This window comes from Lepidochelys kempii, chromosome 2 (assembly GCF_965140265.1).
Source record: "Lepidochelys kempii isolate rLepKem1 chromosome 2, rLepKem1.hap2, whole genome shotgun sequence".
NCBI lineage: Eukaryota > Metazoa > Chordata > Testudines > Cheloniidae > Lepidochelys > Lepidochelys kempii.
The window spans coordinates 227,881,415-227,901,374 of NC_133257.1; the positions used below are offsets into that span (position 1 = coordinate 227,881,415).

The following is a 19,960-nucleotide window of genomic DNA, read 5'->3' on the forward strand; positions in this document are numbered from 1 at the left end:
GAATTTCAAGCCGTTTTAGAAATAATTGAACAGTTATAAGGTAATAATACACTATGTATGGGAGGCTTAATCCACAATTAATAATAAAAAATTACTATTTTTTCTTCCTTTAATTGTTCTACCCTGAGACAAGCCAATAAATCACTGCTTTAAATTATGATTGATCTCACCTGATTTTTTTTTTAAAAATAATTGATTTAAATCAGGTTGAGACTTTGTAAAATAAAGTTGAAAATCTGTGCTATTGTAACTGTAGATTAAAATTTATAAATGAACTGAAATATAGATGCTGTTTACAAAAAAGAAATGGGAGGATTGGGAGGATATCTTATTTGAATTTTACAAAAGTGCTATAGTCAAAAAACCAAAATATTGAAAAATCAAAGTCCTAACCCTGCAAACACTTAAGCGGGTATGTAAATTTACTTTCATAAATAGTCCCATTGATTTCCACTATGCATGTGCCTAAGTGTATGCAGCATCAGCAGCTAAAATTGTATTTTTATTAGAAAGTTTCTTCTCAGCTTAAAAGTCTCTCTCACTTCAAAATAAAATTACTTCAGTTTTAAAAATGAAAAACTACTCAGACTTTCAATACATTAAAGTTATTGTGAACTTTTTTTTTTTTTTTTTTTTTACACCACACAGGACAACATTTTGAAAAACAGGAGCTTAAGAAGCCCACTCTTTAGATACCTATGGGTGGGATTTTCAAAAGATCTCCGTGATTTAGGAGCACAAGTCCAAATGACTTCAAATATGGAGGAATGTAACCTGAACAAAGCATTTCAGCTGTCTTGACTTGTGGATTTTCAATACATTGGAGGGTGATTGGGTTTGCAAATATAGCAGGGATATTTGTTTATCCATTTTGTGTCAGAGTTTTTATTGTTCTTCTAGCAAGGATGCTAATGAGGTCCTAGACGTATGTGTCCTTTGCAGCAGATTAACATTTTAAGTGTGAAATTTCTTAGTAGCATTCTTTAATGTAAAATCAGAAGTTCTACTAACAATTAGAAAACCAATTAAAGAAACAAGTACTAAATATCCACTTTAGCCATCTAAAACTGTAAAACAGGAAGCAAAGAATTAGCAACTTGTAAGAAGATATACAATTTCCATTTTTTAAAATTGTATTTTTAATTAAAAAATACATTTTTATCCACCATGGTCCTTCTTAAAACTACAATTCTTCTGTCTGTTTATTAAGGTAACAAGGAGATGTTAGACTACATTTTAAACAATATTTTGTGGCGTTCAGAGTGAATTACTAGACCCTAAAATGCTATGTTCTGAGACAGTCAAAATTTAAGACACTTTCAGGCTTGGTAAATTCACACTCACCTTTCCCCAACTCCTCTTGTTGGCAGTTGGTGAGGTTGGGTTTTTTGTTTGTTTTTTTTGGAAAGTACATAAATTTATTCGTGAGATTCAATGATCATTTAATCCGCTCCCAGTATTGTTTAATTACGTTATCACATACCACTTTTCCACGAGACCCTGCCCTATTACTGAATGAGTAGTTATTCAATATTTCTATTTTATCCTTTTCATTCAATGTGTTGCCATGGGCCTTATTTAATGTACATCATCCAAAAGTTCCACCAAATACAAAATTATTCATTTCCTCTTCGACTTTTCTGTTGTGCTCTAACCATAGGATCTGAGTATTTCACGGATATTAATGAATTTATCTTCACAACATGCTTGTGTAATTAGGTTCTATTGCTACCCTCACTTTACAGATGGGGAACTAAGGTACAGACAGATTAAGGTCCAAAATGTCAGAAGTGTGCATTAACTGTAATTGCCCAATTTGAGACACCTTGGGCCTGATTTTTACTTAACATTTTTATAACACTATGTTGAAAACTTAACATTATAAAACTCAACATTATAATACTATGCTGAAAACATAGTTCCAATTGACTTCAGTTGTAAGCATTCAGCATTTCTGCAAATTTGGCCCAAGGTGTTTCACTATGGGAACTCAGAAAATTAGCGGCCAATTGTGAAAATTCTGGTGAAAATGACTTGCATCAAATCAAAAAGGAACTCTCTGACAGAGGCAGGGATAGAATCCAGGTCTCCAGAATTCCATTACAGCATAAAACCATTCCGTTACTTTCCACAATCCCCTGCTTCCTTCTGCGCACATTTCAACTCTCTTACAAATGAGGCTGGCATCCTACAGACGTCATTTATTATACAACCTTGATTCATTCCCAGATCACTGTCCAACCTGAGCACTGTATGAAATGGGCTCCTGTGATTTAAAAAAAAAAAGAAAAAGTGCATGGTTGCAGGGCTGGATTAACCCATCACTGGGACCTAGGCAAACATACACTTCCGGGTCCCTACCTTCTAATATAAACAACACATGACCATAGAGTACACTCATTGCGATCGAACTGGCCATGTTGTGGATCTGCTATGAACAGCCACTCGGGGTGCTGCTCACCATAACAAAGGAGCAGCTGGGGCAAACCCGAGTGGTGCTGTAATCCCGTGAGCCAGGTTGCAATGCCATTCACTCAAGTGAGTGAAGTTTTTTAAGTGTGCATGCAAATCAGCATCACTAGTTAAAAAACAAAAACACAACCACAATCCATTTTGGTCCCTACCCCACAAATTTGGGCCCTAGGCATGTACCAACTTTGCCTATGCATTAATCTGGTTCTGCATGATTGAGTAATTAAAGGCTATCTAATAATGCATACGTACAAAGGTCTGTATTTAAGGTTGCAGGAGTAATGTTCATTCTGGCATTTCCTAACTTCTGAATGCTTGACTTTACAACCTTAATGTTCTTTTAATGTAGTTCTTTCGGGGGAAAAACTAAAAAGAAATTCTGTCCAGTGGAAGCATAATGACCCCCACCTTGGGTCATCAGCAGAATCTGGACCTTTAGATTCATAGCGAAGACTACCTCTTAAGATAGCAGAATAACTGGTAGCAGTAGAAGGCTGTTATCCTCTATGTAAACCAGCCACTAGAATGGGCTGAGACATACACTTTGCCAGTGGGTTTCACAGCTCTTTCACAGCAGAGGAATGCAGAGACACAGAACTCCTGGGTTCTGAAGGGGAGCATGCTGTGGTGGCTAATAGTCATTCTGTCCCTGTGCCCCCATCCTGTCCTTTCCCATCCATCCACCCCTGGGCTCCTGCCCCCTCCTCCTCTGTTCCTATCCAACCCCTCACCCCAATAGTGCTGTTCTTGGCCCCCACCCTCTCTGGTCCTATCCAAATCCCTCACTTCCCAGCTCCAGTCCACTTCCATCCTTGATCCTATCCAACACACCCCCTCCTCTTGCCCCCCCTTCCCGTTTGCTCATATCCAAACACTCCACCCCCCAGCACCTACCTCCCCAGCCACCTTCTGGCTGCTGCAACACCCCATACTTTTATCACGACAGCCCCAACCCTCTGAATCCAAATCAGGTCACCTCCCCATCCTCACTGCCTTGGGAGCAAAGAGTGCTGCACAAGAGATACTGTCCCTGACAGCATGGAGGAGCAATTGCAGGGAAAGAACTATTCAGCCCTTGCAGCTCTGGGCTGAAGCATGCTCAGATGAAATATTTGGAGAATTTAGCTATCAAACGCCAATAAATCTCTTCTGAGTATTTTTGAAATGAGATTCTTTTGAGACTCATTACTTGGCCAAATTTAAGCAAAATTTCATGTGGACAGCAAAAGGCACATCCCTGGCACCAGTATGAACTTCTTGCCAAAGTCTGAAGCATGGAGGCACCGGAGCTTCTCAATGGAACTGTTTAAAACATTTTTACAACATGGGCAAAACAACATATTTTCCCCTAATCTCATTTTTGGAAACAATTAACCCAATTAGACAAACTTTGAAATAAAAATTTAGCCTGAGACAGACACCCAGCACAGAAAATTTCAGCCAAAATGGTTAGAGTTAGGCAAAGCTACAAGTAACTGAAAACAAGGTCTCAAAATGGAAAGTATTGGATGACCTTAATCTTATAGGCAATGCTACCAGCTCCATTTAAAATAGAAAAAAAACCACTGAATAAAAAAATTATTTTTAGTTAAGCTAAGGGTTCATTATAAATAATGAGAAAAACATATAGAAAATGAAATTATTTGACATTTTTTAAATTATTCATTTTTAGCCATGTATATACAGAACATAATGTACTGGAAAAATATCCAGGACTTGCATATTATTTTTCCCACTTTGTAAACACATATGATTTTTAACTTACCCCTCCTAGTTCCTTAAGATCCTTCTCTAATTTTTCAGAGATCACATTAGAGGGAATATCAAGATAAAACACCTTCCCAGTAAGTGGCTTATATTTCGATTTCTCTGTCTTTGTGGTATCTTTTCTCAAAGTTTTCAGAGAAGGTTTATTTTTTTCTGTTTTTCCTTGCGTTCCACCTGCTGTCAAAAGGGTAGATAATTTAAATAGGATTATATTTTATGTACTTTTGTGTTTACAAAAATACATTTCCCTGTTTAAGGCCAAATTCAAGCAGGAAGAGTAGGGGAAGGATAAGCCAAGGTGCTGCATGAGCAGGATACATTTTTGATTAACTGTGACCCTAAAGCACACAAGAAAAAAAAAGTACCTTAAAAATAATAGAGCACCTTGCTTTAAAATAATACAATATTAAAGTTTTGTTCATTATTTCATTTTTCAGCAGACATTTTGATGCCTATCCAAAATAATTTAAAAACAATGACACGAATATTAAAGGGGAGCAACCACCAAAGGCCCCAATCCTGCAAACAAACAGTTATGTATATCCTTAACTTTAAGCATGCAAATTTACTCAATGACTCCAGCTGGATTACTCACAGCTTAAAGTTAAGCATGTGTATAAGTATTTGCAAGTGTGGGGCCTAATTCATTCAAATTGTTCTCTTAGGGCATGATCCAAAACCCACTGAAGGCAGTAGAAAGATTTCCAGTGAATTCAGTGGATATTGTTACCAAGTCCTTACAATTCTACTGTTAAAATCCTCTTTTACAGTTGATTTTCTTTTTTACCATTAGCAGTATAATGTCTTCTTTTCTTTCCACCTGATTTGCCAAATATTATGTTGTGTTTGTAATGATGCACCACTAGAAAATGTACTGGTATCATCAAGAACACACAATGTTCTGGGAACTGAAAGTACCTCTCTTTACTATTCTCTTAAAGTAGCAATACTATGTTTGGGTATGCTATCTGCAAAACAAATATTTAAAGACAAACAAAATATCAAAAAAGAAGATTAACGACTAGTTTCTCCTCTGTCACTTGACTTCAGATTTGTTAAACAGGTAGAAGAACTCAATCCAACTCCCATTTAAATCATTGAGAACTGGATAGAGTCCTAAATGAGGGCAGAATTTGAATCTAAACAACCAATAACCACTCAATAATTCAATTTTTCTAAACAGCAAAAGAACTTTAGGGTAATATCTCACTGCAATCATTCATGGAAGAACTATTTCCACGGGACTTCAGATTAAAATTTTGCAAACATACTAGATTAAAAAAAAACTAAGTACGTTTTAAAAATTAATACTATCTTTTCTTCTGCTCTATCAGTCATTTTATTTAGATTGTAAAACCTTTGTGACATGGCTTTTCCCTTGTTATGTGTATGTACACTGCCTAACACAATGGGATTCCATACTGGGTGGAGGCCTCTAGGTGCTGCCATAATATGATTAAATAAAGTTACAATAGTAGTATGGTAAGACCTACAGGAAACTCTCATCCTGGGTGAATCAACTTGCAAGAGTGGGACCTTAAACGGAAAATGAAAGGTAACTAAAATAATTTATATATCAATTATCTTATCTAGGTTACTTTAATACCAGAAATTAACAAGACAAATACATTTTTAATACCAAAAGCCTCATTCCTGCAAGCTGCTCTGTGAGAATGGGTTTCAGAGTAGCAGCCGTGTTAGTCTGTATCCGCAAAAAGAAAAGGAGTACTTGTGGCACCTTAGAGACTAACAAATTTATTTGAGCATAAGCTTTTGTGAGCTACAGTTCACTTCATCGGATACATTCTGTGAGGATGGACCTGCTGTGAGGACGAAAATGATGTCAATGCGGGAAGGGGGGGGAGGGGTCTCTGCCTGCATGGAGCAGTTTATAGGGCCTAGGCCTAATCTACTCTTCCATATATCTACTAATTACTTATTTTCAGCACTTCAGACAGCTTGTACAATGAACAGGCTAACCAGTTTCACTTATTTCTAGTCAGTTTCACTTTTTGTTCTCATGTATCAGCATAAAGCAGTATTGAGCTTCCAACACTAGAGAGAGAGGTTTTAAAAACCTAACCATTTCAGCTTTCTTTTGAATTTTCAATTAGCGGAAGGTGGTGGTATTTACAAATACAGCAGAGATATTCATTTATCCATTTTGTGTTTGAGTTGTTGTTAATAACACTGCTTCAATGGGACTATCTGAACAAATAAAATTAAACATGTTTATGCATTTGTAGGAAATGGTACATCAGGCTTCAGTCCTAAAACCAGTGCCATGCTCCTAGACCCTTGAGCCCACAAGGAAACAAAATGCTGGATTGAGGCCCCATCATAGGTACTAATCAAATGTCGCCCCATTGTTATTTGAAGGGCTTGAGAAAAGCAGTTCCCTGTTAGCAATTTACCCAAATTAACTTGTTAAAAAAATCCATTCCAGCAACTGAATGAGATTTACAATCACTTTGAACTGCTTTCCATTATAGCTTAAAATCACATGGGGAAAGACCATCACCTACTTGTAACTTGTCTTTTGTTGCTAATCCTCATAGCATTTGGTTTCATTTTCCTGGTGAGTCACATTTTTCTGTCCACCTTCCTTCCGAGGGTTATGACCTGCAGGAGAAATAGTTCAACAGAGAATTTAAACGCCCGAGAGAGGGACAGAGGCAGCCCATGCACACTCCCCACACCGAGTTACTGCTCCCTGGCTCCCATCCCCAACACACTGCTGCTTCCAAGTCCCAGTCACCTCGACCCCAGCCACCACGCCTCTGCTTCTCCGTCCCTCGCTCCCCACGCCCCAGCCACCGCTCCCCCATCCCTTTTCCAACCGTCACCCCCGCCCCAGCTCCCCCTGCCCCTCTCCCAACCGTCACCCCCGCCCCAGCCATCGCTCCCCCAGCCCCTCTCCCAACCGTCACCCCCGCCCCAGCCACCGCTCCCCCAGCCCTTTTCCAACCGTCACCCCCACCACCGCTCCCCCTGCCCCTCTCCCAACCGTCACCCCCGCCCCAGCCACCGCTCCCCCAGCCCTTTTCCAACCGTCACCCCCACCACCGCTCCCCCTGCCCCTCTCCCAACCGTCACCCCCGCCCCAGCCACCGCTCCCCCAGCCCTTTTCCAACCGTCACCCCCACCACCGCTCCCCCTGCCCCTCTCCCAACCGTCACCCCCGCCCCAGCCACCGCTCCCCCAGCCCTTTTCCAACCGTCACCCCCACCACCGCTCCCCCTGCCCCTCTCCCAACCGTCACCCCCGCCCCAGCCACCGCTCCCCCAGCCCTTTTCCAACCGTCACCCCCACCACCGCTCCCCCTGCCCCTCTCCCAACCGTCACCCCAGCCACCGCTCCCCCTGCCCCTCTCCCAACCGTCACCCCCGCCCCAGCCACCGCTCCCCCAGCCCTTTTCCAACCGTCACCCCCGCCCCAGTCACCGCTCCCCCTGCCCCTCTCCCAACCGTCACCCCCGCCCCAGTCACCGCTCCCCCTGCCCCTCTCCCAACCGTCGCCCCAGCCACCGCTCCCGCTGCCCTTGCGCCCTGATCGCGGATGAGGAGGGCCCTGCTGTTGCTCGCTCACCGTAGGCTCTAAGGCCGGTAACCAAGGCCGAGCCCCGTCCCCGCAGTGTCCTAGGCGCTTTCCCGCCTCACGAGTCCGACCTCAACAAGGGCCTACTCGCCCGGCCTCCTTCCTTCCCTGCGCGTCCCGCCGGGGGGCGGGGCTGACTAGCACCACCCCCTGAGGAGGCGGCACGGCCGGCGCTGCCCGGCAGAGGGGGATGCTGGCGCAAGGCTAGTGTCGGTGCCGGGGCTGCCCTTTCCCCCAGCGCTGGGAGCAGTGACTCGGAGTGGGCTCCTGCCTCCCAACAACCCGGTACGGGACAGCGCGCGGGCGGCCTCGGGGGACGAGCTCTCGGGGTGGGAACGCTGCGGTAGGGAGCACAGGTCCCTAAGTGGGGGAGCGACATCAGTGGCCGCAATCCTGAGGCGATGGTGCTTGGGGAAGGAATGGGGGCAGTTGTCACTAGTGGGGAAGGGTGTGGGGGGAAGAAGGGGAGCTGTAGTCACTCGTGGGGGAAGGAGTGTGGGTTGTAGTCACTAGTGTGGGGATGTGAGAGGGGTGTGTGTGTGTAGTAGAGGCTGATGTTCCTAAAGGGGACTGTGTCTGGGGGGGCGGCGGCGAAGGAGCTTTTCCATGAGGAGAGCAAATTCCCTTCAGCCTGGGGTGTGGGCAGAAATCTGTAGGAGGACATGATCTTGAGGAAGGGTTGATTATGTCCCTTCAGTTTCGAGGACTGAAGTTTCTGAGGCCTTATCTTTACTGGGGGTGTGGGGAAGTGTTCTTAACTAGAGTTAGCTAATTCAAGGGAAAATCCCAGTGAACTTGAGTTAGCTCACCCAAGCTAAGAGCACACCTTTTTCCCAGTGAAAGCCTATGGGGGCATGAATGATACCAGGTGCCACAATACTCCTTTTCTTTTTGCGAATACAGACTAACACGGCTGTTACTCTGAAACCAGCCTTTTTGGCGGTGATACATGGACTCTCTGGAGGTATATGAGCTTGTGAGAAGATCTGTTTAGACATAAAGAAAAGCCCTGAACCATTAGAGGTCAGGTTTGTTTATACTAGGAACTTTTGCAGCTTTAACTATATTGATATAAAAATGCATATACGTTTCAGGAAGCAAGGTAAGCAATATTGATATAATTGTGCCCAGACTAGGGCTTATACTGGTGTAACTATATCGGTCAAGGCAAAAAAATACTTGTAAGAACCAGCAGTGCTGGGACCAAAGGGATTCTGTGCTGCTGTATAGCTAGTGGAGGGCTTTGTGAGGCTGGGCTTAACAGGAGGTACTGCCCAGCAGGACTTGAGTGGTGGTCCTTCGGAGCCCACTGATTGGCTGGTACCAGTACTTAACCCAGGAAGCTAAGAGGGGAAGGTGTCTGAGCAACAACATGGACTGCCTGCTTTCCGCCACTCTAAATTCTGCTTGCACTAGACCGTAGATTCCAGCTTCTGACCCTAATTTGTCCTTGGCTTTGCTCTTCTATTGCTGTTTGTAACCTGGCGTCTGACCCTCATCTTCTGGTAACCTGCCTACATCCTGACTCTTAGTTTGTCCTCTGGTCTGTCTTGTACTCTGACCTCCTGCTACTTGACTTGGCCCAACTCCTGTTCCGACCACTAGGTCTGACCACCGTTGTCCAGTCGTGACACAGACATAGTTTTAGGGGTTTAACTTTTCTAGTTTAGGTGAGGCCTAAGTAGAAAGATTGCTGAGACACCATTGGTGAAAATGTTATAACAGCGGTTATATAAAATTTTATGATTTAAGAGTACCTGTCTATTCCTGATGAATATGATTTTATGGCATCCCATGCCCCATTTTTATAATCTTATTATACTCAAACCTTTTTCTATCCTTCACCATTGTGCGTGCATGGCTGCTTAAGATGTGGTTTTTCGTTTGTTTGTTTTTGAAGAGTTGCTTATAATTAGTAGACTCACTGCATTGACATAACCTTCGAAGAAAACAATATTATAATATTTATTTTTCAATAAGGAAAACAAAGAACAGGAACTTGCAGATGCAAGAAAATAATTGCCAACAAAGGTAAGTCTACTGCTGTTTTGCAGTTTTCAGTTATAGCTTTCTATGCAATTATATTTCAAGTTTCAACAGAATTCTTATCATGTCATGAAATATATCTTGTAATTCATGAATTGGACCACGGGTTTGTTAGAATGTTCCATCAGTTCAAATGTATTTTTCCTAATGAATCCTGCTTTATTGCAAAACAGCTGAGAATTTTTTTAAGAAATCTGAATTTGCCAGAAACTGGGTATTTGTAAGGTAACCCCCGTTTGCTCAAAATGGCGCTATGTCCCCCTCTAGTGGTGGCTAGGCACCCGAAAGAATGATGAGTCTGCTTCATCCTTGGCTAACAGATATTTCTGAGGGCATTCTGCACCAAAAAATTAAAAATTCTGAGCACAATATTTTAAAATTCTGCATGTTTTATTTGTCAATAAATAAATGCAGAGGCTCCAGCATAGCAGTGCATGAAGGTGGGAAATCACCCTGCAGCCTTCCTATCTTGGGGACATGAACTCAGTGATGAGGCTGCACCCAACCCTGACATAGCACAAGGCCTGGGCTTGCCCCAGAAACACTCTGGGGCCCTGCCCCTCTGTGCTAGGTGCATGAGGTGTGGGGCAGGCAGGCTGCCTCAATCAGGCAGTAGCCAAGTGTGGAGGGGCTCAGTGTGGGGGGGATCCAGGTGTGGGGTCAGAGGATTATGTGTGGGACAATCTGGGTGCAGGCAGCTCAGTGGGTGGTGTAGCTGTTGGGGGATCTGGATGCACAGAGGCTTCTCTGTGGGGGGGTTCCAGATGCAGGGGCAGTGGGACTTTGCAGGGACTTCCAGGTGAAAGTGGTTGGGGCTCAGGGGAGGGGGTCTGGATGTGGGGTCTCAGCAGGGGAGTCTGCATGCTGGAGTGGGGCTTGGTGAGGTGCAGGTCTAGGTACAGCTAATTGGGGGTCAGTGGTGTGGGGGTCTGGATGTGAGGGCTCAGGGTGGTGCAGGGGTATGGTGCTCATCAGAGTTGGGGTTTGAGTGCAGGGAGCTCAGTGGGGGGTAGTCTGGGTGCAGAGGTGGGGGTCCAGAGGCAGGGAGTCAGGGTGCAGAGGGCTCCAGATGCGGGGTTGAGGTTCAGTGGGGTTTGTGTATGGAGGGCTAGGAAGGTTCTGGGTGTTCGGAGTGAGGCTTGGTGGTGGTGTCTGGGTATAGGAGGTCTGGATGCATGGGGGTTGGGCAGATGGGGGAGCAGCTCCCTATACAGTGACCCTTCAGCTGGGGGAGGTTTCTGAGGGTGGGTCTGACATAGCCGCAGCCACTCCTTGCAGGGGAAGAGGAAGTCCTGTCCTCTCCTGCCTCTAGCCCAGCTGGGATTAGCAGCTGATCTCAGCTCAGGGTAGGAGCCACTGGCTGCGGTATGCCCACATTTACCTCTTCACCGGCTGCTCCGGGTGCCTGAAACAATGTACCTGTGCAGCTAGTGAGTGGTGTGTGACTGCTCTTGCATTTTCCCTTTGCTTCCCTGTCAGAAAGTCATTTTTCTGCAGGGAAGCAAATAAATATGTGGGGAACATGAATTCTGCGCATGCGTGGTGGTGCAGAATTCCCCCAGGAGTAAACAGAGATGTATTTTAGCTCATTCAGTAGAAGCTCTTGCATTTAGCTCCAGAGGGTCTCAGGTTTGATCCCCACTGCCAATGCCCATGTATGGGTTGGCATTACAATAACAAATCTGTGTTTTTGATATTTACAGGTCTTTACAGGATTTTAATGGAGCTGAACTACAGGCTTATTAAAAGAAAACAATTTGAAGTAGTTATTACATGTCATAATGTCCACTTCTCCATTACAATGCCCTTCTCAGTCTTTAAAATTTCTTATTCTCAAGTAGTAACTTCTTTAAAATGCCTTTTAAAGCCTCTTTGCTGTTCATCTTGAATAAAGCACTAAAATTACGGATGAATGTGGAGCTGAAACCTCCCTTTAATATAGGTGTGATGCGCAGGACTTCTCCTACGACTGATCTTCATTTACTGTTCCTTTGTGTGTGAGACTGGTCAACTTTTTTTTTTTTAAACCTCTAACTGATATTTATGTTGGTATTGTAACCCTTCTGCCAGGTACCAATGGCAGCAACAAGGACAACATTCAATAAAACTATGGCTTGAACCACCACCCACATCTGTACTCCTACCTCTGGCTCTGGGAAATCAAAATGAAACCTTCCTGGTCACTTCTGAGGGTGGGTTTTCCCCACTCAGAGCCCTGGAGAAGCATGAAGTCATAAGTGTCTTTTTATTTAGGGAAAAACAATAAAAACATGAAAACCATGTTCATATTAACATACAAGAAAATGAACAGCCCAAAATCAGTGCACCAGGAGTCTGATCAGGCATACAGTTCCAAATTATAATTGTCTTGCTCCTTGACCCAGAACTCTTACTATTGTCAGGAATCAGAGTAACAGCCGTGTTAGTCTGTATTCGCAAAAAGAAAAGGAGGACTTGTGGCACCTTAGAGACTAACCAATTTATTAGAGCATAAGCTTTCGTGAGCTACAGCTCACTTCCTCAGATGCATATCGTGGAAACTGCAGCAGGCTTTATATATACACAGAGAATATGAAACAATACCTATTCCCACCCCACTGTCCTGCTGGTAATAGCTTATCTAAAGTGATTTCCAGCACAAATCCAGGTTTTCTCACCCTCCACCCCCCCACACAAATTCACTCTCCTGCTGGTGATAGCCCATCCAAAGTGACAACTCTTTACACAATGTGCATGACAATCAAGCTGGGCTATTTCCTGCACAAATCCAGGTTCTCACATCCCCCCCACCCCCATACACACACAAACTCACTCTCCTGCTGGTAATAGCTCATCCAAACTGACCACTCTTCAAGTTAAAATCCAAGTTAAACCAGAACATCTGGGGGGGGGGTAGGAAAAAACAAGAGGAAACAGGCTACCTTGCATAATGACTTAGCCACTCCAAGTCTCTATTTAAGCCTAAATTAATAGTATCCAATTTGCAAATGAATTCCAATTCAGCAGTTTCTCGCTGGAGTCTGGATTTGAAGTTTTTTTGTTTTAAGATAGCGACCTTCATGTCTGTGATCGCGTGACCAGAGAGATTGAAGTGTTCTCCGACTGGTTTATGAATGTTATAATTCTTGACATCTGATTTGTGTCCATTTATTCTTTTACGTAGAGACTGTCCAGTTTGACCAATGTACATGGCAGAGGGGCATTGCTGGCACATGATGGCATATATCACATTGGTGGATGTGCAGGTGAATGAGCCTCTGATAGTGTGGCTGATGTTATTAGGCCCTGTGATGGTGTCCCCTGAATAGATATGTGGGCACAGTTGGCAACGGGCTTTGTTGCAAGGATAAGTTCCTGGGTTAGTGGTTCTGTTGTGTGGTATGTGGTTGTTGGTGAGTATTTGCTTCAGGTTGCGGGGCTGTCTGTAGGCAAGGACTGGCCTGTCTCCCAAGATTTGTGAGAGTGTTGGGTCATCCTTTAGGATAGGTTGTAGATCCTTAATAATGCGTTGGAGGGGTTTTAGTTGGGGGCTGAAGGTGACGGCTAGTGGCGTTCTGTTATTTTCTTTGTTAGGCCTGTCCTGTAGTAGGTAACTTCTGGGAACTCTTCTGGCTCTATCAATCTGTTTCTTTACTTCTGCAGGTGGGTATTGTAGTTGTAAGAAAGCTTGACAGAGATCTTGTAGGTGTTTGCTCCAACCCCTCAGACAGAGACAAACACCTACAAGATCTCTGTCAAGCTTTCTTACAACTACAATACCCACCTGCAGAAGTAAAGAAACAGATTGATAGAGCCAGAAGAGTTCCCAGAAGTTACCTACTACAGGACAGGCCTAACAAAGAAAATAATAGAACGCCACTAGCCGTCACCTTCAGCCCCCAACTAAAACCCCTCCAACGCATTATTAAGGATCTACAACCTATCCTAAAGGATGACCCAACACTCTCACAAATCTTGGGAGACAGGCCAGTCCTTGCCTACAGACAGCCCCGCAACCTGAAGCAAATACTCACCAACAACCACATACCACACAACAGAACCACTAACCCAGGAACTTATCCTTGCAACAAAGCCCGTTGCCAACTGTGCCCACATATCTATTCAGGGGACACCATCACAGGGCCTAATAACATCAGCCACACTATCAGAGGCTCGTTCACCTGCACATCCACCAATGTGATATATGCCATCATGTGCCAGCAATGCCCCTCTGCCATGTACATTGGTCAAACTGGACAGTCTCTACGTAAAAGAATAAATGGACACAAATCAGATGTCAAGAATTATAACATTCATAAACCAGTCGGAGAACACTTCAATCTCTCTGGTCACGCGATCACAGACATGAAGGTCGCTATCTTAAAACAAAAAAACTTCAAATCCAGACTCCAGCGAGAAACTGCTGAATTGGAATTCATTTGCAAATTGGATACTATTAATTTAGGCTTAAATAGAGACTTGGAGTGGCTAAGTCATTATGCAAGGTAGCCTGTTTCCTCTTGTTTTTTCCTACCCCCCCCCCCCCAGATGTTCTGGTTTAACTTGGATTTTAACTTGAAGAGTGGTCAGTTTGGATGAGCTATTACCAGCAGGAGAGTGAGTTTGTGTGTGTATGGGGGTGGGGGGGATGTGAGAACCTGGATTTGTGCAGGAAATAGCCCAGCTTGATTGTCATGCACATTGTGTAAAGAGTTGTCACTTTGGATGGGCTATCACCAGCAGGAGAGTGAATTTGTGTGGGGGGGTGGAGGGTGAGAAAACCTGGATTTGTGCTGGAAATCACTTTAGATAAGCTATTACCAGCAGGACAGTGGGGTGGGAATAGGTATTGTTTCATATTCTCTGTGTATATATAAAGCCTGCTGCAGTTTCCACGATATGCATCTGAGGAAGTGAGCTGTAGCTCACGAAAGCTTATGCTCTAATAAATTGGTTAGTCTCTAAGGTGCCACAAGTCCTCCTTTTCTTATTGTCAGGAAGGAGTTAAAATTCAGCTAGCAGAAAAGACAGAAACTGCTGAGACGCAAGGACATAGTTTCTGTCAATACATGATACCTTAGCTCAGCATATATGGTCAGTGCCCACCCAGTAACTCAGTTCTTAGAGCAGAACAAACCCTCCCTTCACAACCCACCAGATATCTAAGCACTCATCCCTATCCTCCACCCACCTCACTTCCTTTCCCCACAAGGTGGTCATAGAGGTTTGATGCAATTAGGATGACCTCTATATGTACGTACTGTTCTTATTTTTATCTTTGTTCAGGGTTCTCTTGACTTGTAACAATGTCTGTCTCTGTATGAACAAATAAATGTAAATTAATTGTTAAGAGAATGTATATAACTGGCCACTCTGGTACCATACCTTTGAAGCTGCTTGTCAGTCTTCCCGGTACTGTGAATAAACCCCCTTCAGTATTGTCTGTGCTTGTCTGATTCTTGGGGAAAAGATTCTTTTCCCTAACAGTGTCAATACAAACCACACTTACCCCAAACCCCACTCGCTGGTCCAATTAGATGCAGTGGAAGCTGAGAAGTTGCTCTGCTCTGTCTGACTGCACCGGTCCAGAGAGAACTACTCCTCCATGTCCCACTCTGAGATGTAGCTACCTGATCCAATTCTGTGATATTACTTGTGTTTTTGCTGGCGTTGTGAGCCATGGCATAGCAAAGTCAGCTTAGTGCTGTTGCCATCTGTACAATCGGCTCTGCGTGACTACAGCCGTTGTTCCAGTCCTGCAGATTTACTCCACACAGGGCAAAGCATCTTCAGATGGAAAACGAAGACAAGACCCTTGCAACTGAACTCTTAGTCCTTAGGATAAAGCTGTTTTCCCCTTGTTTGTGCTGGACTTGAGTTTTGTTACAAAACCAAAGTCCCTATATAATCAGGGTCAGTGGTTCTCAACCTTTCCAGACTACTGTACCCCTTTCAGGAGGCTGATTCGTCCTGTGTATCTCAAATTTCACCTCACTTAAAAGCTACTTGCTTACAGAATCAGACCTAAAAATACAAAAGTGTCACTGCACACTATTCCTGAAAAGGCCTCTGTGTATCCCTGGTTGAGAACAACTGCTCAGGGTGATCTATTCATTCCAGGGCATACCCTGCACAATTCCTATGTCCTTTCATGAGTACAGTAATAATAATCTATTATTATTTATACCTTGAAAACAAATTCCAACTAAAGCAGCAAAACTCAGAAGATGGAATTATAGATAAACAATATTGTTTTTGTAAATGAAGCTGGTCATAGGTGGCTTTTTCCTTTCTTCCCGAAAGAGGGAGCAGAGAGTTGAAGCCCTCTGTCTTCTGGCCTGGGACTTACAGTATGAATGCAAGAGAAAACAATACAAATCCAATATAAAAAATAGCCACTGTGTCTTGGTTGAATCCAACTTTGATGGGTTGAGGTCCTATCTGCAGTTTCCACCCACTGCCTGGGATCCACCCTATGTTCTCTCCCCGGTTGTAGTACCCGTTCTGCTGATGAGGCTCTCCAACACTTCTCCAGTTTAACATGCTTGCACAATGTGTTTCTTTATATATTGGAGTTGCAAGTGATTTCCTTATGAAGGTGCAATGATTGTGAATAGTTAATGTGATGTCTGGGTGTGAAGGCATTTCTTTGCTTTTAAGAATATCTGGTGGGTTTTGCATGCAAATAACCGTAACTTTTAACCAAATTTTTGTTGGGTGAAAATGTAAGTTCCCAAAATATTTTGACTTTTGGTCCTATATGGCTTATTTTGCTTCATAGAAGAGTGTGTGAGGGGAGATCTTCAAAGAAATCAGCTAGGTTCCATTACTGGGAGTGTGGAATCCTTTTCTGAACCCAAGTTTATAAACCACGTTACAGATGTAGTATATCTTCCTTCCTACTTGACCAAGGGTTTGGGAACTTGTGAGTTTGCTATATGAAGGATTCTCCTTTTGAATAGGATTACTACCTATTGGGGAAATGTGTGTGGTCTATGTTTTGACAGTAGTTTTAATACAAAATAATTTTTAAAAAATGCTAAAGAGACAATGTGGAGTGGTTGGCAAACAAGTTCCTTATTTGTTTCACTAACAGTCAAATCAAAAACATGCTCTAGAATGGTGGTTTTCAAACTTTTTTTCTGGTGACCCAGTTGAAGAAAATTGTTGATGCCCTTGACCCAACGGAGCTGGGGATGAGGGGTTTGAGGTGGGGGAGGAGGCTCTGGGCTGGAGAAGGGGGTTGGAGTGCGGGGGGGGGAGTTGGCTCTGGGTTGGGGGTGCAGGCTCTAGGCTGGGGCCGGGGATGAAGAGTTTGGGGTTCAGGAGGGAGCTCTGGGTTTGGGGGGGGGGCTCAGGGCTGGGGCACGGGCTTACCTTGGGCAGCTGCCGGTCAGCAGCGCAGCGGGTTGTTAAGACAGACTTCCTACCTGTTCTGGCACCATGGACTGCGTTGCGCCCCAGAAGTGGCCAGCAGCAAGTCTGGCTCCTAGTTGGAGGCGCATGGCTCTCACCTGCAGGCATTGCCCCCCACAGTTCCCATTGGCCAGGAACCAGCCAATGGGAGTGTGGCGCTGATGCGCACGGCAGGGGCAGCGCGTGGAGCCCTGTGGGCCCCCCCAGCCAAGGAGCTGGACATGCTGCTGGCCACTTCCAGGGTGCAGCATGTTTTCAGAACAGATAGGGACTAGCCTGCCTGCCTTAGCTGGGCAGCACCGCCGATGGGACTTTTAATGGCCCAGTTGGCGGTGCTGACCAGAGCCACTGCAACCCAGTGCCTTACATTCTGTGACCTAGTACTGGGTCACAACCCACAGTTTGAAAACCACTGCTCTAGAAGAGTTTTAAAGAGATTTGTCTGCATCATGTAGCCAGTTAAGATTAGCCTTTATAATGGGGAGATTAAAGTCATTAGGTAGTAAAGACAAATAATAGAGCACAGCATTTATATAGAAGCCTTTAAAATTTACAAGAACTTTGCAACATCAATAAAATAACAGCTGCACTAGTTATATGTACATTTAGTAAGACATGCCTTAACTTTTAGATCATACTTGTCCCACATACTATTCTTTGGACTTGTGGCTTTCCTGGCTGGTGAGGACAGGCTGCTGGCTTCTCCTGGCCTTTGTTCAAGAAATGAAAACTTGATGTCAATAATCTCATTAACTATTGGTCAATACTGCATGTTCTATTTCTGGGTAAGATTATAGAGACTTTTTTTATGAGATAAGCCTGAGTATCCAGATGTCTGTTCTTCTTGAGTCTTTTCAGTTTGGGTACAGACCTGTATAAGGGGCAAAAACAGCCCTAATAGCATTGGTAGATGATCTCTTCCTGGTGATGAGGAAGATCAAATGTTCATGCTGATATTGATAGATCTGTTAGCCTTTGGGAGTGCTGACCATGAGGTATTATTGGCTTGCTCTTGGATTGCAGTAGGGATGGTAGGGAGGCAGTAGGGAGCATGTGCTGCTCTTTAATGGTTCCACCCTTTCCTTACAGAGCACACCCAGAGAATGGTGTTGGGCAAGTGCTCTTCCTCCTTAAAGACAACGTTGTAAAATTCTGCAGGGAAACATTACTCCTCGGGGAATTCTGCGCCACTGTCCACGTGCAGAATTCATGTCCCCCATAGATTTTCTTTGCTTCCCCAGAAAAATGATTTTCTGACAGGGAAGCAAAGGGAAGATGCAAGAGCAGTCACGCACCACTCCCTAGCGGTGCAGGCACATCATTTCAGGCACCCAGAGCAGCCAGCGGAGAGGTAAATCACCACAGAGCTGGGCACACCCCAGCCAGTGGCTCCTACGCTGAGCCGGGATCAGCTGCTAATCCCAGCTGGGCTGGAGGCAGTAGAGGATGGAACTTCCTCTTCCCTTCAAGGAGTGGCTGGGGCTATGTCAGACCCACCCTCAGAAACCTCCCCTAGCTGTAGGAAACTCAGCATCCTCCACGCTTCCTGTCCCCATCGCTCCTCAGCTGCGGGGGGAGGGGTCACTGTACGGGGAGCTGCTCACCCATCTGCCCAACCCCCACACATCCAGACTCCCCATACTCGGACACCCCTGCCAAGCCTCACCCCGTACACTCAGAACTCCCCTAGCCCTTCATACCCGAACCCTACCCCATGGAACCTCAATCCCTGCACCTGGAGCCCTCTGCACCTAGACTGCCTGCCTCCAGACCCCACCCCTGCACGCAGCTCACCCGCCAGTTAGCTCCCTTCACTCAACCCCCCACTCTGATGAGCACCACATCCCTGCACCACCCTGAGCCCTAACACCACTGACCCGCAATTAGCTGCACCCAGACCCCCACCACTCCCCACTCCCCCAGCACCAGACCTCTTCACTGAGCCCCAGCCACTTTCACCTGGAAGCCCCTGTAGAGTCCTATTGCACCTGGAACACCCCCTCTCTCCACGAGCCTCTGTGCATCCAGAAGCCCCCACACCTAGACCCTCTACTGAGCTGCCTGCACCCAGATTGTCCTACACAGAATCCTCTGACCCCACACCTGGATCCCCCCACGCTGAGCCCCTCCACACTTGGATCCTGCCTGCCCCACACCTGGTGCCCCTAGCGCAAAGGGGCAGGGCCCCACGGTGTTTCTGCAGCAGGCCCAGGCCTTGTGCTGTGTCAGGGTTGGGTGCAGCTGCACCGCTGAGTTTGTGTCCCTGGGATGGGGGATGGGGAGGCTGCAGGGTGATCTCTCACCTTTGTGTACTGCCATGCTGGAGCCTCTGCATTTATTTATTGACAAGTAAAACTTGCAGAATTTTAAAATATTGTGCGCAGCATTTTTAATTTTTTGGCTCAGAATTAGTAAGTTTTTGGCCGCAGAAGGCGTTCAGGAGTAAAACATATATCTTCTCCTGTTCAGCATGGGTGTGGTGTCGCTAGGATGGTTAGGGAAGAGGTATGGCCTGCAGTGCTTTCAGAGTGCTGACAACATCCAGCCATTTCACTTGAACTAGCAAATGCTGTTGAGCTTCCTAGCTTGGGAAGATGTGGACATGGATTAGAGCCTCTTCATTTTTAATGTTTAAAAGGTATTAAAAAGCTAAAGTTAAATATGTATCAGAGTTTTTTGTTTT

General features: G+C 44.9%; 2 protein-coding genes across 9 annotated transcripts in view; one reads left to right on the plus strand and one right to left on the minus strand.

Moving 5' to 3' along the window:
• Positions 1-7,986, minus strand: part of DBF4 (DBF4-CDC7 kinase regulatory subunit) — a 46,045-nt gene extending 38,059 nt beyond the window's left edge. For 2 of the 4 annotated variants that reach the window (XM_073334071.1, XM_073334069.1), the window contains exons 1-3: positions 7,828-7,986; positions 6,765-6,861; positions 4,238-4,416 (exon numbers count right to left, since the gene is read on the minus strand). In XM_073334071.1, the coding sequence (XP_073190172.1) occupies positions 4,238-4,416; positions 6,765-6,810 (225 nt within the window). In that variant the 5' untranslated portion in view covers positions 6,811-6,861; positions 7,828-7,986. The remainder of the gene's footprint in view (positions 1-4,237; positions 4,417-6,764; positions 6,862-7,827) is intronic. The other 2 variants (XM_073334070.1, XM_073334072.1) reach the window with 2 other exon arrangements.
• A 92-nt stretch (positions 7,987-8,078) lies between these two features.
• The window catches only part of SLC25A40 (solute carrier family 25 member 40), a 79,666-nt gene continuing 67,784 nt past the window's right edge, over positions 8,079-19,960 (plus strand). Inside the window, exons 1-4 of one of the 5 annotated variants that reach the window (XM_073334079.1) lie at positions 8,093-8,121; positions 8,740-8,859; positions 9,817-9,867; positions 11,953-12,074. In XM_073334079.1, the coding sequence (XP_073190180.1) occupies positions 9,842-9,867; positions 11,953-12,074 (148 nt within the window). In that variant the 5' untranslated portion in view covers positions 8,093-8,121; positions 8,740-8,859; positions 9,817-9,841. Of the gene's footprint in view, positions 8,122-8,739; positions 8,860-9,814; positions 9,868-11,952; positions 12,075-17,908; positions 18,063-19,960 lie in introns of those variants that run through there. The other 4 variants (XM_073334075.1, XM_073334076.1, XM_073334077.1 and 1 more) reach the window with 4 other exon arrangements.